Genomic DNA, 18,913 nt, shown 5'->3' with positions numbered 1-18,913 from the left:
CCTACTCAACCGTTTAACGTGCTCGGTAGAGACTTTTTATGGACAGAGCACGCCATCTACAGGGGACTGATAGACAGTGCCACCCATTTATTACATGTTGATGCCTCCAAAGCGTTACATATGCATCTTAAAATAATAAACATTTAATAAATATTGAAGCAGAAAGTGAATATCCAACAGAAATGTAAAATAAATATAGAGTAACTTTTGAAGGGATACTAAGATGAAAACAATGCCTTCCAATATGGAGGAAGTTATAATGTTTGTTTTGTTTTAAACCTTGCAATAGGGGGAAAAGCAGAATGTTGTTTGAGAGTGATCCGTGTGTTTAAGCAGTAGGGACTGATGTCCGGATGATCTCTGCATGTGTGGTTCCCACCATGAATCGTGGAGGAGGAGGTGTGATGGTGTGGGGTGCTTTGCTGGTGACACTGTCTGTGATTTATTTTGAATTTAAGCCACACTTAACCAGCATGGCTACAACAGCATTCTACAGCGATACGCCATCCCATCTGGTTTGTGCTTAGTGGAACTATCATTTGTTTTCCAACAGGACAATGACCCAAAACACACCTCCAGGCTGTGTAAGGGCTATTTGACCAAGAAGAAGAGTGATGGAGTGCTGCATCAGATGACCTGGCCTCCACAATCACCCGACCTCAACCCAATTGAGATGTTTGGGATGAGTTGGACCGCAGAGTGAAGGAAAAGCAGCCAACAAGTGTTAAGCATGTGTGGCAACTTCTTCAAGACCGTTGCAAAGTTGTCATCAAGGCAAAGGGAGGCTACTTTGAAGAACCTCAAATAAAATAGATTTTGTATTTTTTAACACTTTTTTGGTTACTACATGATTCCATATATATTATTTCATAGTTTTGATGTCTTTGCTATTATTCTACAATGTAGAAAATAGTAAAAATAAAGAAAAACCCTTGAATGAGTAACTGTGTCCAAACTTTTAACTGGTACTGTACGTTAGAAGCTCAGTAATCGATGAAGACACTGATTTCACCAGAGGCACCAATCTCACCTTGCCCTGCTGCTGATATCTTGAAGTAACCAATTACCTCCATCACCTCCATTATCACATCAGGAAGATCAAACTGAAGCAGAGAAGGGAAATGTCCCTTAATGTAATCCAAGGGATTTCCATCAGTTTTCTCTATTTTCTTTGACATAGAGGAACCCATTCACAAAAAAAGTTATTAAATTCACATGAAATAACATCAAATAAATGTATTGGTCACATACACATATTTATCAGATGTTATTGCGGGTGTAGCGAAATGCTTGTGTTCCTAGCTCCAACAGTGCAGTAGAAAAAACTTCTGGTTAATAATGTAAGAAATAACACAAGAAAAACCGAAATACTGCAAAATTGCTTAGGAGCTAGAAGCAGAGCTGCTGTGTCTGTCGGCACCATCTTAGAAACTTATCATCAGGATCACTATAGGTCTTATTTTCAACAATAAATGGAGACGGGATAATTGTAGATGCCTTTTTCTTATTCAACAGTTGATTGATGATTTTCCAAGTTGATGTTATATTATTTAGGATTCTTGGAATTTGTTAGTAAATCTATATTTTTGGGGATATCTTAAGTAGTTGATTCAATTTGCTCTTATACTTTCTGTAATTTGCAGAAATCAGGGGAGAGGACATTTGTGAGAAACTTTTTATACAACTTTGTTTTTAACTGGGGATGTTTTTGCGACCGGTTGCAAACCAAGGTTTACAGAACCCAACTGGTGGTGAAATACAGAGTTAGAAGATGTGAGAAGTCTGGTAAGCAGACTCTACATCAGCCTGATTATACACATTTTCCCATGAAATATCATCCATTAACATCTTAAAGCCCTCACAATTACTTTTGGTCCGAAATGTCAGTATAAAGTTAGTCACATTATTAAAATAATTTGTAAAAATATCAATAAGGGTGGTAGATGAATTGATCACTATTGTGGGCTTCTAGATGATTGGATACTGATAGCTGTAGTATAAAGTATTCAAAAAGTCAGATGTCAGTGAGTGGTTCTCACTTTTAAATAAGTTTATGTTGTCATCACCCAACAGAAAACACATTTTATCTTCATTATTAATCAAATCCAAGGTTGATGCAAGGATATCAATAAAATGACCAATGTCAGAATTGGGTGGTCGATAGATGCATCCAATTACCACTTTTTTACCACCCCCCCAAAAAACGGAGGGAATTTCTATGAGAAGAGATTCAGCATCACTGTTATCAGTTGTAAGTGCGAGGTCCTCTCTTACAAATAATTGAAACGTTTATGAACAAAAATGGACATTTCTTCGCCATTGCTATTTTCTTCTCCACCCACCCCTAAAAGTCCCACCCGTAATAATTTTCAGGGTGGGAGTGAGAGACATTTTATTGGTGTTGGATCATAATAACGCATTTTCGATTGCAATGTTGCAATAAGACATTATGGTCAAGAAGAAAACAGTAGAAGTCTGTGATGTAGTTTCCACATGCGCAAGGTTGGGTATTGCATGGCAGTCATGGCATTAAACCAAGTTCAAGTGCAGCGCTGTCTCTCTAGTAGTTATATACTGTATATTAATAAGTCATACTATAACATTACCAAAGGTACACAACAGGATATTACAAAATCCTATTATATATATATACAGTCAGGTCCATAAGTATTTGGACAATAACACAATTTGCATCATTTTAGCTCTGTATGTCCCCACAATGGATTGGAAAGGAAACAATCAAGATATGTTTTAAGTGTAGACTTTCATCTTTAATTTAAGGGTTTTGTAAAAATTATTGTATGAACCATGTAGGAATTATAACCATTTTTATACACTGCTCAAAAAAATAAAGGGAACACTTAAACAACACAATGTAACTCCAAGTCAATCACACTTCTGTGAAATCAAACTGTCCACTTAGGAAGCAACACTGATTGACAATACATTTCACATGCTGTTGTGCAAATGGAATAGACAACAGGTGGAAATTATAGGCAATTAGCAAGACACCCCCAATAAAGGAGTGGTTCTGCAGGTGGTGACCACAGACCACTTCTCAGTTCCTATGCTTCCTGGCTGATGTTTTGGTCACTTTTGAATGCTGGCGGTGAGCATGGAGGCGCTACCAGGAGACAGGCCAGTACATCAGGAGACGTGGAGGAGGCCGTAGGAGGGCAACAACCCAGCAGCAGGACCGCTACCTCCGCCTTTGTGCAAGGAGGAGCAGGAGAAGCACTGCCAGAGCCCTGCAAAATTACCTCCAGCAGGCCACAAATGTGCATGCGTCTGCTCAAACGGTCAGAAACAGACTCCATGAGGGTGGTATGAGGGCCCGACGTCCACAGGTGGGGGTTGTGCTTACAGCCCAACACCGTGCAGGACGTTTGGCATTTGCCAGAGAACACCAAGATTGGCAAATTCACCACTGGCACCCTGTGCTCTTCACAGATGAAAGCAGGTTCACACTGAGCACATGTGACAGACGTGACAGAGTCTGGAGACGCCGTGGAGAACGTTCTGCTGCCTGCAACATCCTCCAGCATGACCGGTTTGGCGGTGGGTCAGTCATGGTGTGGGGTGGCATTTCTTTGGGGGGCCGCACAGCCCTCCATGTGCTCGCCTGAGGTAGCCTGACTGCCATTAGGTACTGAGATGAGATCCCCAGACCCCTTGTGAGACCATATGCTGGTGCGGTTGGCCCTGGGTTCCTCCTAATGCAAGACAATGCTAGACCTCATGTGGCTGGAGTGTGTCAGCAGTTCCTGCAAGAGGAAGGCATTGATGCTATGGACTGGCCCGCCCGTTCCCCAGACCTGAATCCAATTGAGCACATCTGGGACATCATGTCTCGCTCCATCCACCAACGCCACGTTGCACAGACTGTCCAGGAGTTGGCGGATGCTTTAGTCCAGGTCTGGGAGGAGATCCCTCAGGAGACCATCCGCCACCTCATCAGGAGCATGCCCAGGCATTGTAGGGAGGTCATACAGGCACGTGGAGGCCACACACACTACTGAGCCTCATTTTGACTTGTTTTAAGGACATTACATCAAAGTTGGATCAGCCTGTAGTGTGGTTTTCCACTTTAATTTTGAGTGTGACTCCAGATCCAAATCCAGACCTCCATGGGTTGATAAATTGGATTTCCATTGATTATTTTTGTGTGCTTTTGTTGTCAGCACATTCAACTATGTAAAGAAAAAAGTATTTAATAAGATTATTTCATTCATTCAGATCTAGGATGTGTTATTTTAGTGTTCCCTTTATTTTTTGGAGCAGTGTACATAGCCCCCCCCCACCAATTTTAGGGGCTCAAGAGTCATTGCACAAACTAGCAATCATAAATTATATTGTGAGTTGTAATACTCGTTTGCAAATCCTTTGCAGTCAATGACTGCTTGAAGTCTGGAACCCATAGACATCACCAGATGCTGGGTTTCTTCCCTGGTGAGATCATCCATTCACCTACTCTGCGTCTCACAAAAACATGGCATTTGGAACCAAAAATCTCAAATTTGGACTCGTCAGACCAAAGGACAGATTTCCACCGGTTTAATGTCCATTGCTCACGTTTCTTGGCCCAAGCAAGTCCCTTCTTATTGGTGTCCTTTAGTAGGGGTTTCTTTGCAGCAATTCAACCATCAAGGCCTGATTCACAGTCTCCTCAATGAAGCATTTATTTGGGCTGCAATCTGAGGTGCAGTTAATGGCAGATTTCTGAGGCTGGTATCTCTAACTTATCCTCGGCAGCAGAGGTAACTCTGTGTCTTCCTTTCCTGTTGTGGTCCTCATGTGAGCCAGTTTCATCATAGCGCTTGATGGTTTTTGCAACTGCACTTGAATTGTTTTTTGGTTACTACATGATTCCTTGTGTTATTTCATAGTTTTTATGTCTTCACTATTACTATTATTCTACAATGTAGAAAAATAGTAAAAAGTAAGATAAACGCTTCAATGAGTAGGTGTGTCCAACCTTTTGATTGTGTGTGTGTGTATGTATATATCTAAACTCAGCAAAAAAATAATCATCCCTTTTTCAGGACCCGTCTTTCAAAGATAATTCGTAAAAATCTAAATAACTTCACAGATCTTCATTGTAAAGGGTTTAAACACTGTTTCCCATGCTTGTTCAATGAACCATAAATAATTAAAGAACAGGCACCTGTGGAACAGTCGTTAAGACACTAACAGCTTACAGACGGTAGGAAATTAAGGTCACAGTTATGAAAACTTAGGACACTAAATAGGCCTTTCTACTGACTCTGAAAAACACCAAAAGAAAGATGCCCAGGGTCCCAGCTCATCTGCGTGAATGTGCCTTAGGCATTCTGCAAGGAGGCATGAGGACTGCAGATGTGGCCAGGGCAATAAATTGCTTTGTCCGTACTGTGTGACGCCGAAGACAGCGCTACAGGGAAACAGGACGGACAGCTGATCGTCCTCGCAGTGGCAGACCACGTGTAACACCTGCACAGGATCGGTACATCCGAACATCACACCTGTGGGACAGGTACAGGATGGCAACAACAACTGCCCGAGTTACACCAGGAACGCACAATCCCTCCATCGGTGCTCAGACTGTCCGCAATAGGCTGAGAGAGGCTGGACTGAGGGCTTGTAGGCCTGTTGTAAGGCAGGTCCTCACCAGACATCACCGGCAACAACGTCGCCTATGGGCACAAACCCACCGTCGCTGGACCAGACTGGCAAAAAGTGCTCTTCACTGACGAGTCACGGTTTTGTCTCACCAGGAGTGATGGTCGGATTCGCGTTTATTGTCGAAGGAATGAGTGTTACACCGAGGCCTGTACTCTGGAGCAGGATCGATTTGGCGGTGGAGGGTCCGTCATGGTCTGGGGCGGTGTGTCACAGCATCATCGGCATGAGCTTGTCATCATTGCACAGCGTTGAGATTGCCTGCATTACAGGGAAGACATCCTCCCTCATGTCGTACCCTTCCTGCAGGCTCATCCTGACATGACCCTCCAGCATGACAATGCCACCAGCCATACTGCTCGTTCTGTGCGTTATTTCCTGCTAGACAGGAATGTCAGTGTTCTGCCATGGCCAGCGAAGAGCCCGGATCTCAATCCTATTGAGCACGTCTGGGACCTGTTGGATCAGAGGGTGAGGGCTAGGGCCATTCCCCCCAGAAATGTCCGGTTACTTGCAGGTGCCTTGGTGGAAGAGTGGGGTAACATCTCACAGCAAGAACGGGCAAATCTGGTGCAGTCCATGAAGAGATGCACTGCAGTATTTAATGCAGCTGTTGGCCACACCAGATACTGACTTACTTTTGACCCCCCCTTGTTCAGGGACACATTATTGCATTTCTGTTAGTCACATGTCTGTGGAACTTGTTCAGTTTATGTCTCAGTTGAATCTTATGTTCATACAAATATTTACACGTTCAGTTTGCTGAAAATAAACACAGTTGACAGTGAGAAGACGTTTCTTTTTTTGCTGATATAATAAAACAAATTGCCACTGTCATCAAATTCGTTTTTATTGAGGTTATACATTTTTGGAATTCAAGTTGGTTACAATTGTACTGAGCCTTTGCTCCGCAGACACTGAACAAAAAAAATAGGAGGCTAATTCATCACTTAACATAAGGGGATGAGAAGGGGAAATTACAAATGATTAGAAACAAATGAGATTAAAATAATGAAATGGATGGTCTAGAAGAAGTCCATGTCATCAGGTGCATCCAGGTCACGGTATTCAATGATGTTGCGTGGATCTCCCCGAGACATTCTGAAGGAAACAGCCAGGATGCAGAGCGAAGAGGCACAGCACAGAAATAGGAAAGAGTGAGAGAAAAATTAACAAAGGTTTCTAAACGCAAGTCTGTCATTAGCAGAAAAGGAAAGCTTTTTAAAAATGTTTTTATTTAACTCTTATTTTATCAGGCAAGTTGACTGAGAACACATTCTCATTTACAGCAATGACCTGGGGAATAGTTACAGGGGAGAGGGGGGATGAATGAGCCAATTGGAAACTGGCAATGATTAGGCGGCCATGATGGCCAGATTGGGAATTAAGCCAGGACACCGGGGTTAACACCCCTACTCTTACGATAAGTGCCATGGGATCTTTAGTGACCAGAGTCAGGACACCCGTTTAACGACTCATCCGAAAGACAGCACCCTAAACAGGGCAATGTCCCCAATCACCGCCATTGAGAATTCAGATGTTTTTTTTTAGACCAGAGGAAAAGTGCCTCCTACTGGCCCTCCAACACCACGTCCAGCAGCATCTGGTCTCCCATCCTGGGACTGACCAAAACCAACCCTGCTTAGCTTCAGAGGTAAGCCAGCAGTGGGATGCAGGGTGGTATGCCGCTGGCCGAAGCTATTGGTGCGGTATTCCTCCATAACTGACCATGGTCTCACCTGTTGTTGCGGGGTTTACCAGGGTAGCCACCACCCTGTCCACGGAAGTTGTCATAGTTACCCCGACCGCCCCCATACTGGTTTGGTGGGTAAGGAGGTCCACCTTGGGAAGAGAAACGTACAGTATGTGTGTCATGTCAGAACAGAATACCTGAGAGCTGCAACCAAATTACATAGTTGTGGTAAACTTAATTTGTTCAATTCTCAGGATAAGTGGTGATGTAAATAGGGCTTAATAAATCAATGTGATTGATAATACGATAGAAGATGAGGCAGAGGCTCACCTCCGTAACCCATGACAGGAGGACGAGGCTGGCCGGGACCGAAGCCCATGAGGCCCTGGGGAGGGAAGGGCATGCCTGGAGAAAGAACTCCTACAGAGAGATGGAGAGAGACAGGGTCAGTGGAAAAACACACTAAGATTCAATGATACAGCTACACCTAAACTATTCTTGAAACATTTGTTCCCCGGGGGCCTGTTCAGGAGGATGTAACATTACAGAACGTTCGAATACAAAATGTATGGTGTAGAACAAATATGACTGTCAGCGACAACAGGGAATTGTGTCAGCTCTATTCATTCTATTTCTATGTGCAACGCGTTCATCACCCTGTCCTGGGCCAGGTGGAGGAGGTGGCTTCATCTCCGGGAGGGAAGGTCGCTTGGCATCCATGAGGAAGTTGTTGAAAAACACCACCTCCTTTTTCACCTCATCAATTTTGTCCCCGTGTTTGTTCAGGATGTGCTTGCGCACAAACTCTGGGCCCTGGCCAGGCAGAGGGAACGAATTAATTCACATTTTAATCTGCACCACACAGTGGCAAGGGAGATACAGACCAGTACATGTTTAATGTTCTTTGGATATACAATATTTCTGTTTGACAATTTACTTCCATCCTAACAGACACACACCTTGAACTTCTTGCCACTGAGGGGGCAGAGCCACTTGTCCTTGCCCAGCTCCTGGGTGTTTGCCGACACAAACTTCTCCACCTCATGCTCCGGGTCCTTCCGGCCCATCTTGCCTGCCTCCTCCTCTGATAGCTTCTCCTTCACACTGAATAGGGGGCTCAGCCTCTCCTCAAATGTCTTCTGCCACTCCAACACTGGGTGCATGACAGGGGGAGGGGGAGACAGCCAGTCAATAGCGTGTCAGTGTATGATGTAGCCATCTCAAATGTGTGCCTAGCCAGTGTTGAATATTACAGTAGTGTCCTGCTCACCTTCCCCGTGTGTGATGCGGTTGGGAGGGATGGGCCCACGCACATGTATCATGCCACAGCGGTTGGGCATCTCATCCTCGCTGGGGTACTCGCAGTTGTTGTAGTAGTCAATGGAATGGACAATACGCAGGTACAAGAGAAGACGGTCCAACACCTGGGAAGAGATGAAGGAAATCAAGTCAATATAATGTACTTTTTCCTTTTCATTTGACCATTTGACTACTTTAGCGACAAAACCCAAACAGTTCATTGCATAAAAATAATGTAAAGCTGCTGTGTATCAGTGTGTGCCAAGGCAGATGGATGGACCTTGACCAGCGTGTCGTCCCTCTCCACAGTGATCTCGGCTGGGTTCCCCTCCTTGCTGCCCTCCTCTGCATCAGCTCCGCCCACACTGCCCAGTAGCTCCTCCTCCTCAGCGCTCACCTCCTCTATCAAGTAGTCAGTGATGTTCTTCAGGATGGGGTTCTGAGCCGCCATCTGATACAACCACACAAAACGGGATTAAACATCAACGAAACTGATAAGTTCATGATACATACTGCAAAGACGCCAAATTGCTTTCAGTGTCTTGTACCTCCACAGCAGACACATTATCTCCCCGGGCCTTTTGGGTCCACAGCCTGCCTCTGTCGTCCAGAGAGTGGATGAGTTTGGCTGACAGTTTGATGTCATTGCGCAGCACCTGTTTGTGCTGAGTGATGCCGTTGATGTTGCGGACCCTCCGGGCTAGGTCTCTGTTCACCCCCGGGGCCAGCTCACAGTCACGCAGCTACACACAGTCAAGAGGACACATACAGGGTCAGAACACTCACTAACCAGCTGTGTGACTCAAGTGCCATATCTTGCTCATCATCAGGTTCCAGTACTACCTAATGTTGTAGTCTTGAAAGGCTGTTAAACTCACTCTGATGTTCTGGAGGTTCCAGCAGGTCTCCTTGATGTTGACACTACGGTCAAACGTCACCCAGCAGCGTCGGAAGAACCTGACACATTGAATGGAGGTGGTTAGAGGTATACATACATGAGGTGAATGACAGACGTTACATTTTCAACCATCCACTATAGTCCATTAGCAGCAAGAAGCAGCAGAGAGGGTCTGGCTGTGGTCACATGGAAGTGGAACTAACCTGCGCTCCGGTTGGGGATCAGATAAGCACACTCGCATGAACCCAGGATATCTCCGACATAGCTGAGGGAGGCAAAAACAACACGTTAGTCCTTCCTCCAGGATGCCTCCAGCCATTGTGTGTGTGTGGGTAACAGCTGTATCTGAGAGTCCCTTGTATCAATGTAACTCCAGAGTAGTGTCATTCTGACAGTCCATACAAGTGTTCAGTATGTTTGTACAGTCAAATTGCTTGAACTCACAGCTATGATCTCGGCCTTGGATATTGTAGGGGCGATGCTCCTCATGAATAAAGAGCAGGTCCTGTGGAGAGGCCTGGGTCTCAGGGGCTGGTCCTCCTTGGGTTTCTTCTCCTCTTGCTTCTCCCTCTCTCTCGCCCTTTCCTTTGGTTTCTCCTCTTTGCTTTTCTTCCCGTCAGCTACACAATTTGAGTGGAGCAGAGAAGTCATTAGCTTACCAAAAATATATTTGAATACTAGAATTTGTAAAAACAGTGACTCCAACACAGTCCCTTCATCGCTCACCTTCACCCTCTTCTTCCTCTTCATCCTTGTCCTCCCCTTCCTCCTTTTCCTCATCATCCTTGTCCTCCCCTTCCTCCTTTTCCTCACCCTCATCTTCCTTCTCTGGATTTTTATCAGAGGAATGATGGGAATTGGAGTCCGAATCGGAGTCACTCTCAGAGGCACTGGCCTCATCTTCACTGTCTCCACTGTGCTTCCGCTTCCTCTTCTTACTCAGCTAACACACACATGGGAAGGAAAATAGGTGGTGGTAAAGGTCAATAGATCCATCACTGATTCAAATCAATTATCCCAAATCCTAACTTGAGAACTGTTTTAGTGCAAATTTCTCACTGTCATCAATGCAAGTTAGGATTTGGCCCATTAAGAGCAGCACATTCATTATAAAAGACAGAATAAGAAGCATGGATGCTAAACACTAACCTTCTTAGGCTCAGGCACAACTTCTTTGCTTTTCGCCTCTTTTTCTCCTTTCTCTTCTCCCTCACTCCTTTCTGCTGCTGCTTCACCACCACCGTTTGCACCCTTCTCCGTGCTGCAGGCATCACTCTCCCCCTGTGGCAGAGTTTGCTACATCAATGACTAGTTGACAAGCATTTCACGACATCCGCAATAACATCTGCTAAATATGAGTATGTGACCAATAAAATTTGATGACTTCCTGTTCTCGAGGGGGAAGAATAGAGCAGGGCAAAGAAAGTGGTTACGACAAGACAGCATACATTCTCTTTGTCGGCTGGGGGTTTGCGGTCATTGTCCTGATTCTTATCCTTGGGCTCCTCTTTTTTGGGGGGTTCAGTTCCCGGACCAACAGCTGCCGCCCTGTCAGCTCTCTCCCTCTCCTCTTCCTCCTCAGACGGCAGCTCCAAGATACGCAGGTCATGATCTGTCCCTCCCTCCATCTTTATCACCGCTGAATGACAGAGGGAGGACAGGGGTTAGGACACTGGTCACCAACCGGCCGATCGTCGATCTCCAAAGCATTCATAGTCGATCAGCAAACTTTTCTGTAAAAAACCCAATGATAAAGCCTTGCATGTCTATTTTTGTCTTATTCATTTCATGCTGTTGGCAGTAGGTGCACTAGCTGCCCAAGCGCTGGCATAGTGAAGTGTTCCCAGTTTGAACCATTTCATGTGTCTGAAGCTAAAACTGTGCCTACCCGGCAGCCCCAGAGAGCAAATCAAGATAACTGCAGACACTGATCTGAGCTTCCTTATGTAAAGACTGTAAAAAAAAGCCTCAAACGCACAGCAAAGTTGAGACTGTGAGATTAAAACCATGACTAAAGAGAATGAAATCAGCAAAGACCTGCTGTTTTTACAAGGAAGTTCATATTTAAGGCATTCAGCACTTCACTGTCAACACTTTGTTCAATCATTAAATGTGCTTCTCCCTACTTCCACTCACGCTACAACCAACACTGCAGTTGCAATGCATGAGTAGCAAATTGTATAGATAAGCTTGCGTTATTATTATCAGCTTGTCTTCAATATTAAGAAATATTACTTTCTCTGGTCATAGGAGTAACAACATGAATTGGTGCACGGGGCAGAAATAATGCAGTGCGACTCGAGTTGCCATTAGCTCCTTTTTGGTCAGTCTCGGCAGAGGGACGGTGAGAGGAAGCCTTAGACGCAGGCCATCAGTTCAGTAAAATTTTAAAAAGCAAATTATGCTCACTCAGCTGTGCCTTAAAACTTCTTAGGGATGGGTGCAGTATTTTCACGTCTGGATGAAAAACGTGCCCAAATTAAACTGCCTGCTACTCGGGCCCAGAAGGTAGGATATGCATATTATTAGTATATTTGGATAGAAAACACTGACGTTTCTAAAACTGTTTGAATGATGTCTGTGAGTATAACAGAACTCGTATGGCAGGCCAAAACCTGAGAAAAATCCAACCAGGAAGTGGGAAATCTGAGGCTTTTAGTTTTTGAAGTTAATTCCTTTCCAATTTGTAGTGTTAACGGGGTCATGTTGCACTTCCTAAGACTTCCACTAGATGTCAACAGTCTTTAGAACATCGTTTCAGGCTTTTACTGTGAGTAGGGAGCCAACAAGAGCTGTTCCAACCAGGTGTCCCAGGATAAGGCATGAGTTCAGTCACGCGCGCAGGCTTGGGAGCGAGCTGAGTTCATCTTCATTCCTAAAGAGAACGGAATCGTCCGGTTGGAATTTTATTGAAGATTTATGTTAAAAACATCCTAAAGATTGATTCTATACATCGTTTGACATGATTCTACAAACTGTAGTATAACTTTTTTGACTTTTCGTCTGGAGTTAGTAAGCGCGCGCCTGGAATAGTGAACCTAACATGCGAACAGAATGGAGGTATTTGGACATAAAGATGAACTTTATCGAAAAAAACAAACATTGGGATTCCTGGGAGTGCATTCTGATGAAGATCAAAGGTAAGTGAATATTTATCATACTATTTCTGAGTTTTCTTGACTCCAAAATGGCGGGTTTCTGTTTGGCTTGTTGTTGTTGTCTGAGCGCCGCACTCAGATTGCAAAGTTTGCTTTCGCCGTGAAGCTTTTTGAAATCTGACACACTCCTCCTTAATGCAACTGCTGTATCTATAATTCTGTGCATAACACCTGTATATTTTGTCAAAGTTTATGATAAGTATTTCTGTATATTGATGCGGCTCTGCAAAATCACCGGAAGTTTTGGAGGCAAAACATTACGCGCTAATGTAAACTGAGATTTTTGGATATAAATATGAACTTTATCGAACAAAACATGCATGTATTGTGTAACATGAAGTCCTATGAGTGCCATCTGATGAAGATCAAAGGTTAGTGATTCATTTTAGCTGTATTTCTGGTTTTTGTGACGCCTCTCTTTGCTTGGAAAATGGCTGTGTGGTTTTTCTTGTTAGGTGCTGTCCTAACAATCTAATGCTATGCTTTCGCCGTAAAGCCTTTTTGAAATCGGACACTGTGGTTGGATTAAGGAGAATCTTATCTTTAAAATGGTGTATAATACATGTATGTGTGAGAAATTTGAGTTATGAGATTCTTGTTGTTTTGAATTTGGCGCTGTGCTATTTCACTGGCAGTTGTCAAATCGATCCACTAACGGGATTCGCGTGTTAAGGGGTTTTAAGTAATACAACAAAGTATATTACCAGTGTGATCATATACCTTACATTTTTAAATATAATTTCAAATTGGTCTGAGAAAAACATTGAAAAACCCTCATTGCTACAGAACTTGTTTTAATAGGTTAATGTTGCATACGCGTACATTTTTTAAGTCATGTTACAAAATTGTGAATCGTAGAACTCAGCTTGCATTTTGACTCAGAAAGTGATATTGAATCAGAAAAAGGTTGGTGACCACTGGGTTAGGATATATAACCTGTTGAAATAACTAAACCCACCAACAAATAACACTCATCCTGACAATGCTCGAAACTAAGGTTGACATCAAAATACTCTGCAAGAGAGATGAATGAAGCCATTAGAGAAGTCTCCCACAGCTAACCACCGCCAACCACACCCACTACTCTACCTGCATCCAAGACCTTCATGATGGCCTGGGCCTTCTCCATGTCTAGGGAGACTGTGTCGAACCATCCGTTCTCCATCAGGAATATGTAGACATTCAGCCGGTTCTGCAAGCCACTGTGGGCCTCAGCCTTCCGCCGGCCCGCCTCATCCGGGTGGTATTTGGATCTGAACCTGAGTTCACAACAATGTCCCAAAAGAGCACGGGAGAGACAGGGGCAGGGATGGAGGGGAGGAGAGCAGAATGTTAGAGAACGCCCTTGTATGTATGGCCAGGCCAAATAAACTGGCCTACAGCAATGAACTGGGACTAATATACTGCCATTCTATACCCAAACACTAAATCAAATTAAAAAAACAAAATTAAAATACTGGAGGACAACTTTTTTCTGAACGTTCCTGTATCCTGCAATGTCTTATTTGGGGGGGGGGACACAGCATGTCCATCAATTAAATGCAACTACAATATATACTCAAAAGTATGTGGACACCACTTCAAATTAGTGGATTTGGCTATTTCAGCCACACCCGTTGCAGACAGGAGTACAACCTTGAGCACACAGCCATGCAATCTCCATTGAGGAACATTGGCAGTAGAATAACCTTACTGAAAAGCTCAGTGACTTTCAACAGGGCACCATCATAGCATGCCACCTTCCCAACAAGTCCAGTTGTCACATTTATGCCCCAGTCAACTGTAAGTGCTGTATTTGTGAAGTGGAAACAACTATGAGCAACAACGGCTCAGCCATGAAGTAGTAGGCCACACAAGCTCACAGAACGGGACCGCCAAGTGCTGAAGCGTGTAAAAACCGTCTGTCCTCGGTTGCAATACTCACGACAGAGTTCCAAACTGCCTCTGGAAGCAACGTCAGCACAATAACTGTTTGTCGGGAGCTTCATGAAATGGGTTTCCGTGGCCGAGCAGCTGCACACAAGCCTACGAGCCTATAAACACTACAGCATACAATGATATTCTAGACGATTCTGTGCTTCCAACTTTGTGGCAACAGTTTAGGGAAGGCCCTTTCCTGTTCCAGCATGACAATGGCCCCGTGCACAAAGCGAGGTCCATACAGAAATGGTTGGTTTGTTGAGATCGGTGTGGAAGAACTTGACTGGCCTGCAGAGCCCTGACCTCAACCCCATCGAACACATTTGGGATGAATTGGAACGCAGACTACGAGCCAGGCCTAATCTCCCAGCATCAGTGCCCGACCTCACTAATGCTCATGGCTGAATGGAAGCTAGTCCCCCGCAGCAATGTTCCAACATCTAGTGGAAAGCCTTCCAAGAAGAGTGGAGGCTATTAACACAGCAATGTGGGGAGCAACTCCATATTAATGCCCATGATTTTGGAATGAGATGTTCGACAAGCAGGTGTCCACATACTTTTGGTTATGTAGTGTATCCAGGTCCACTCAAGTGACTGGCATATGAAGAAACACTTTTGTTCTGCACCTGGAAATGCTCTGGTGTCCTACTGTGGATTCTTCACAAAGTTTGCATGGTGTTATGTTTGTGTGTGAGTATAGCCGTTTGTGAAACATATCAAGATGCTTTAGGTCAACGCACCAAAAATAACTCAAAGGCAAAAGGGACACAGATATTCAAATAAAATAACATAACACAGTTTAGAATTTTACAGTTCAGAAGAGCAAATTTGCCATGGAGTGGACAAAATTTACCTTTTTTTCTCCCAGTATAACAACACATATATACTGAGAGGGGTCTCTTCTGTAAAAATGGGCTCCACTTCACCCCCCTACTGTGTTTGTGTGCATACACAATTTCATTTTCGGTTTTGGGATTCGATTTGATCCAAATATAAAAACAAAAATGGGGGGAAAAAAGCATCACATACTAAAGAAAAGAAAATATTTCCATGCGCGCAAGTGGTTTATTTGTCTGTCTAGCTAGTATCCCTGGTACTGTACGTCTAAAAGCAACTGCATTGTGCGCAGTGCAAACCCTAGCTGTCTAACAACGATTCCTGCGAGGAGTTCCAGTTTTTCTCATCTTCAAAAACCTTGTTGTGAAGGGCAGGGGGAGGAGTGGGAGGGAAGAAGGTTTGGTTAAGTTAAGAAAAGAAAATAACATTGACATTGTATCATAATCCCTGTGTGAAGTGTGAAACTAAACCGACAAACATACTCTGTTAAAAACTGTGTCAACTGACAATCCAAATCAGACTCACTTAAGAGCCAAATCTCTATCCTGTACTGTTTAGTAGCTAAGCTATTTACTGACCTCTCTATTCATGATGGTAACCGCCCATAGCATTAACCAACTATTCTTATCTGAAGGTGGCATGGTATGCATGATAAGCCTGCCCAAAAATACCAAGTATTTTCTTAACACATTCAATAATAGATCAAAATCTTTATATATAAAAATAGCTTAAATTAAGTATGTTCAGGATGTTTTAAATACACCCATTCAACTATACCCTTTTTTAGTTAGCTAACCAACTAAAAGTCTTGATTGCCTTGATATCGCAGCCTGTCAAATATAGGCCGCACGTCTTCCACAAACTATACTGTCTTTACCAAGCTATTAACGAACAGCTCCGATAGTGCCAGATCCATTTGACTGACAATTTCTGTGAATCGAAAGGTTGTCAGTGTTGCCAGCCTAATTCACAGCAAACTGATCATGAATACTAATAATAGAGCAGCAAAGGCTATGATAATCGTACCACTCTTCATCTTTGTGCGCAAGGAAGAAGTCCTGCATCTGCTGCCGTCGGAAGTCTATCTTGTACTCATTATAACGTTTGACTGCTTCGGTCTCATCAACAGAGTCATCCAGAGACAGAAGGAACTCCTTAAAGCTCTTCATCACCGGAGGTGGCAGGCCCAGATCCATATCATGGATGTTTCCTAGCCTAGTAGACAAATGACAGGGTTAAAAAGAGTGTGAGATCACCAGGTACTTAGAAACTTTGACTAACTAAGGGCAAGCTGGAACAGTCACAGCTCCAGTCAAGGACATGGTGCCATTTTACTGTCATTTGCTTTCCACAGATGACAAAGACAGCATCTTTGCATGAACAGGTTGGTTGTGACCAGTCTACCCTCCTCACCTTGCCTGGATGGGTATGCCATGGTGAGGCTGCATGAGATGAAGGTCAGGGTGGCCCCAAGGCTGTGGAGGGGCGTAGCTGGGGCCTCCGCCACCACCGTAGCCCAAGTCATACCCACCATGGTAGGGATCTCCTCCATGGTCATCCCTGATCAAAACAGAGGGAAGATTAACTCAAACATTGTGGACAGCAATGTAGGTCACGTAGATAAATTTGATTCTCACCAATCTCTCCTCATGCGTTTCTGTTGGGGACTCATGTCGTGCCTGGGTGGGGAGAACCTCTCCCTGCGACCTCTCTCGTAGTCCCGATACTCCCCCCGGCTACGCCGCTCCCTGCCCCTGTCCCACTCCCTGGCAGATGGGCGCCAGTAAACGGAAAGAGCAAAAAGATAAATGTGAAACACCATGCATGTATGATATGGATTGGAATTGTTCGACCTAATTTCAAAAGTTGCCTCCAACGTGCCATTATTTCTCTCTTGTTTTATACAAGTCTATTCCCTCTTCCTCACCTGTCATTCCAGTCATCCCTACGCCTTTCCTCTCTCTCTCGGGAGCGGTCATAGTTGTCGCTCCTCTCACGACGGAACTTGTCTCTCCTTCTGCGATCATATTCATCATCACTGTCCGCCATCACCCTAAAAATTGAGGTCAGTGGACAAATGAGCATAAACATTAAAATGGTAAGTAGCTAATGGCAACAAACAAATGAAATCGAACGGGCCACAGTAATCAAGCTAATATAATCATCATAATTTGTTAAACACCAACATTACGTTGTCCTTAGCCAAATGTGTGTAGCAAAGAGTTGAGTTCTGCTGCTGGGAGTCACATGACCAGTTAGCTAACCAACATCTTACATGGCATTTCAAGTAGCTAGCTAGCTGTTTAGGTAGCTAACGTAACTAGCTAGTGTTCGCGCCGCATTAACTAGCTAGCTTGAATATCTGTTTTTCGAAGTAGGTTTAGTAAAGCTAGCCACCTAGCTACTTCTTTCTCCATGGTAGCTAGTTGTAGTTTAATTAGGTACTTCCAATTTACTGCTAGCTTAGTTTACATGTTCATAGTAGTAAGCTAAAATTAGCTTAGCTAGCGCCCCCAGCACTGTAATTTAGCTAGCTATCTAACTAGCCGCGTTAGTTGGAAGTTGCTAGCTAGTACCGGTAGACGCAAACAAAGCAAGGTCGGTACTTTTACTAGGCCGTTGTATTTTACGTGCTACAAAACATATGCTGTTACTTTCTTTACATAACATCAGCTTTAGTATACATCTCGTGACCACATGAAATGAAACTTTATAGGGGGTAAATTACCTGTTAATAAATCACGTTCTTTTAGCAATCCTGCGTGGTCTCTTAATGGCGACGCTGTTAGACAGGAAACACATTTCCCGGAAGTTGGATTACACGTTCAAACTGCATATTTAGTTAATAAGCATATAGCCAAACACACAGGTTTAAAAAAAAATAAAGAACAATAAAACATATAATAAAAATAACTTTTACAAACGTCACAGAGGTCTTATATACATTTAATTATACATATATATATCAGGTTGTATGCTTCAAAGGCAGCATATGAATTTCAGGGGATGTTAATAATTGCACAAAAATATGAATCATAAAGGGGTAGTTTCAAAAATATACACTGAACAAAAATAAAACGCAACATGTAAAGTGTTGGCCACATGTTTCATTAGCTGAAATAAAAGATCCCAGAAATTTTACATGAGCACAAATGCTTATTTCTCTCAAATTGTGTGCACAAATTTGTTTACATCCCTGTTAGTGAGCATTTATTATTTTCCAAGATAAATCATCCACCTGACAGGTGCTGTGCACATTACCACCAGGCTACATTATCATGTCTGGTCCCATACTGTGTGCTGTAGCCAACTCCTCTATCATTGGCATGACAACAACAATAAAAGAGTTGGCTACAGCACATATATTCCAGTACTCACCTTTGTCATTCAATGGTATGACACATCCTTTTGGCTCTTAGTCTTGCCACTGAACTTATGCTGGTGATCCAT

At 43.6% G+C, this 18,913-nt stretch overlaps 1 protein-coding gene across 2 annotated transcripts; it reads right to left on the bottom strand.

The window, feature by feature from the left end:
* Window positions 1-6,487: 6,487 nt before the first annotated feature.
* LOC106603397 (serrate RNA effector molecule homolog) lies at window positions 6,488-18,459 on the bottom strand. 2 transcript variants are annotated; one of them, XM_014197035.2, is made up of 20 exons: window positions 18,192-18,459; window positions 17,391-17,516; window positions 17,101-17,244; window positions 16,877-17,023; window positions 16,490-16,678; window positions 13,796-13,965; window positions 10,997-11,187; window positions 10,698-10,829; window positions 10,275-10,491; window positions 9,993-10,168; window positions 9,752-9,813; window positions 9,529-9,607; window positions 9,199-9,393; window positions 8,931-9,101; window positions 8,622-8,775; window positions 8,311-8,504; window positions 8,008-8,164; window positions 7,682-7,771; window positions 7,398-7,500; window positions 6,488-6,759 (listed from the first exon to the last, which is right to left on the bottom strand). In XM_014197035.2, exons 2-20 carry the CDS (start codon window positions 17,510-17,512, stop codon window positions 6,684-6,686), a joined length of 2,769 nt encoding a protein of 922 aa, XP_014052510.1. In that variant the 5' UTR covers window positions 17,513-17,516; window positions 18,192-18,459; the 3' UTR covers window positions 6,488-6,683. The 2 variants fall into 2 exon arrangements, with proteins under 2 accessions (XP_014052510.1, XP_014052511.1); XM_014197036.2 differs by lacking the exon at window positions 18,192-18,459 and having other exon boundaries at window positions 17,391-17,530.
* Window positions 18,460-18,913: the final 454 nt, after the last annotated feature.

The sequence above is a fragment of the Salmo salar genome, chromosome ssa04 (genome assembly GCF_905237065.1).
Source record: "Salmo salar chromosome ssa04, Ssal_v3.1, whole genome shotgun sequence".
NCBI lineage: Eukaryota > Metazoa > Chordata > Actinopteri > Salmoniformes > Salmonidae > Salmo > Salmo salar.
Note: the sequence above shows the minus strand (reverse complement) of the source record. Positions and strands in the feature narration are given on the sequence as shown.

What these genes read in the sequence shown, in the direction of transcription:
- LOC106603397 (XM_014197035.2), bottom strand. Translation starts at nt 17,512, where the DNA reads ATGGCGGACAGTGATGATGAATATGATCGCAGAAGGAGAGACAAGTTC. An exon ending in GCGCACAAAGATGAAGAGTG is followed by an intron (nt 13,966 to 16,489) that starts GTACGATTATCA and finishes TTGTGAACTCAG; the next exon opens with GTTCAGATCCAAATACCACC. An exon ending in GGAACCTCCAGAACATCAGA is followed by an intron (nt 9,394 to 9,528) that starts GTGAGTTTAACA and finishes GACTGTGTGTAG; the next exon opens with CTGCGTGACTGTGAGCTGGC.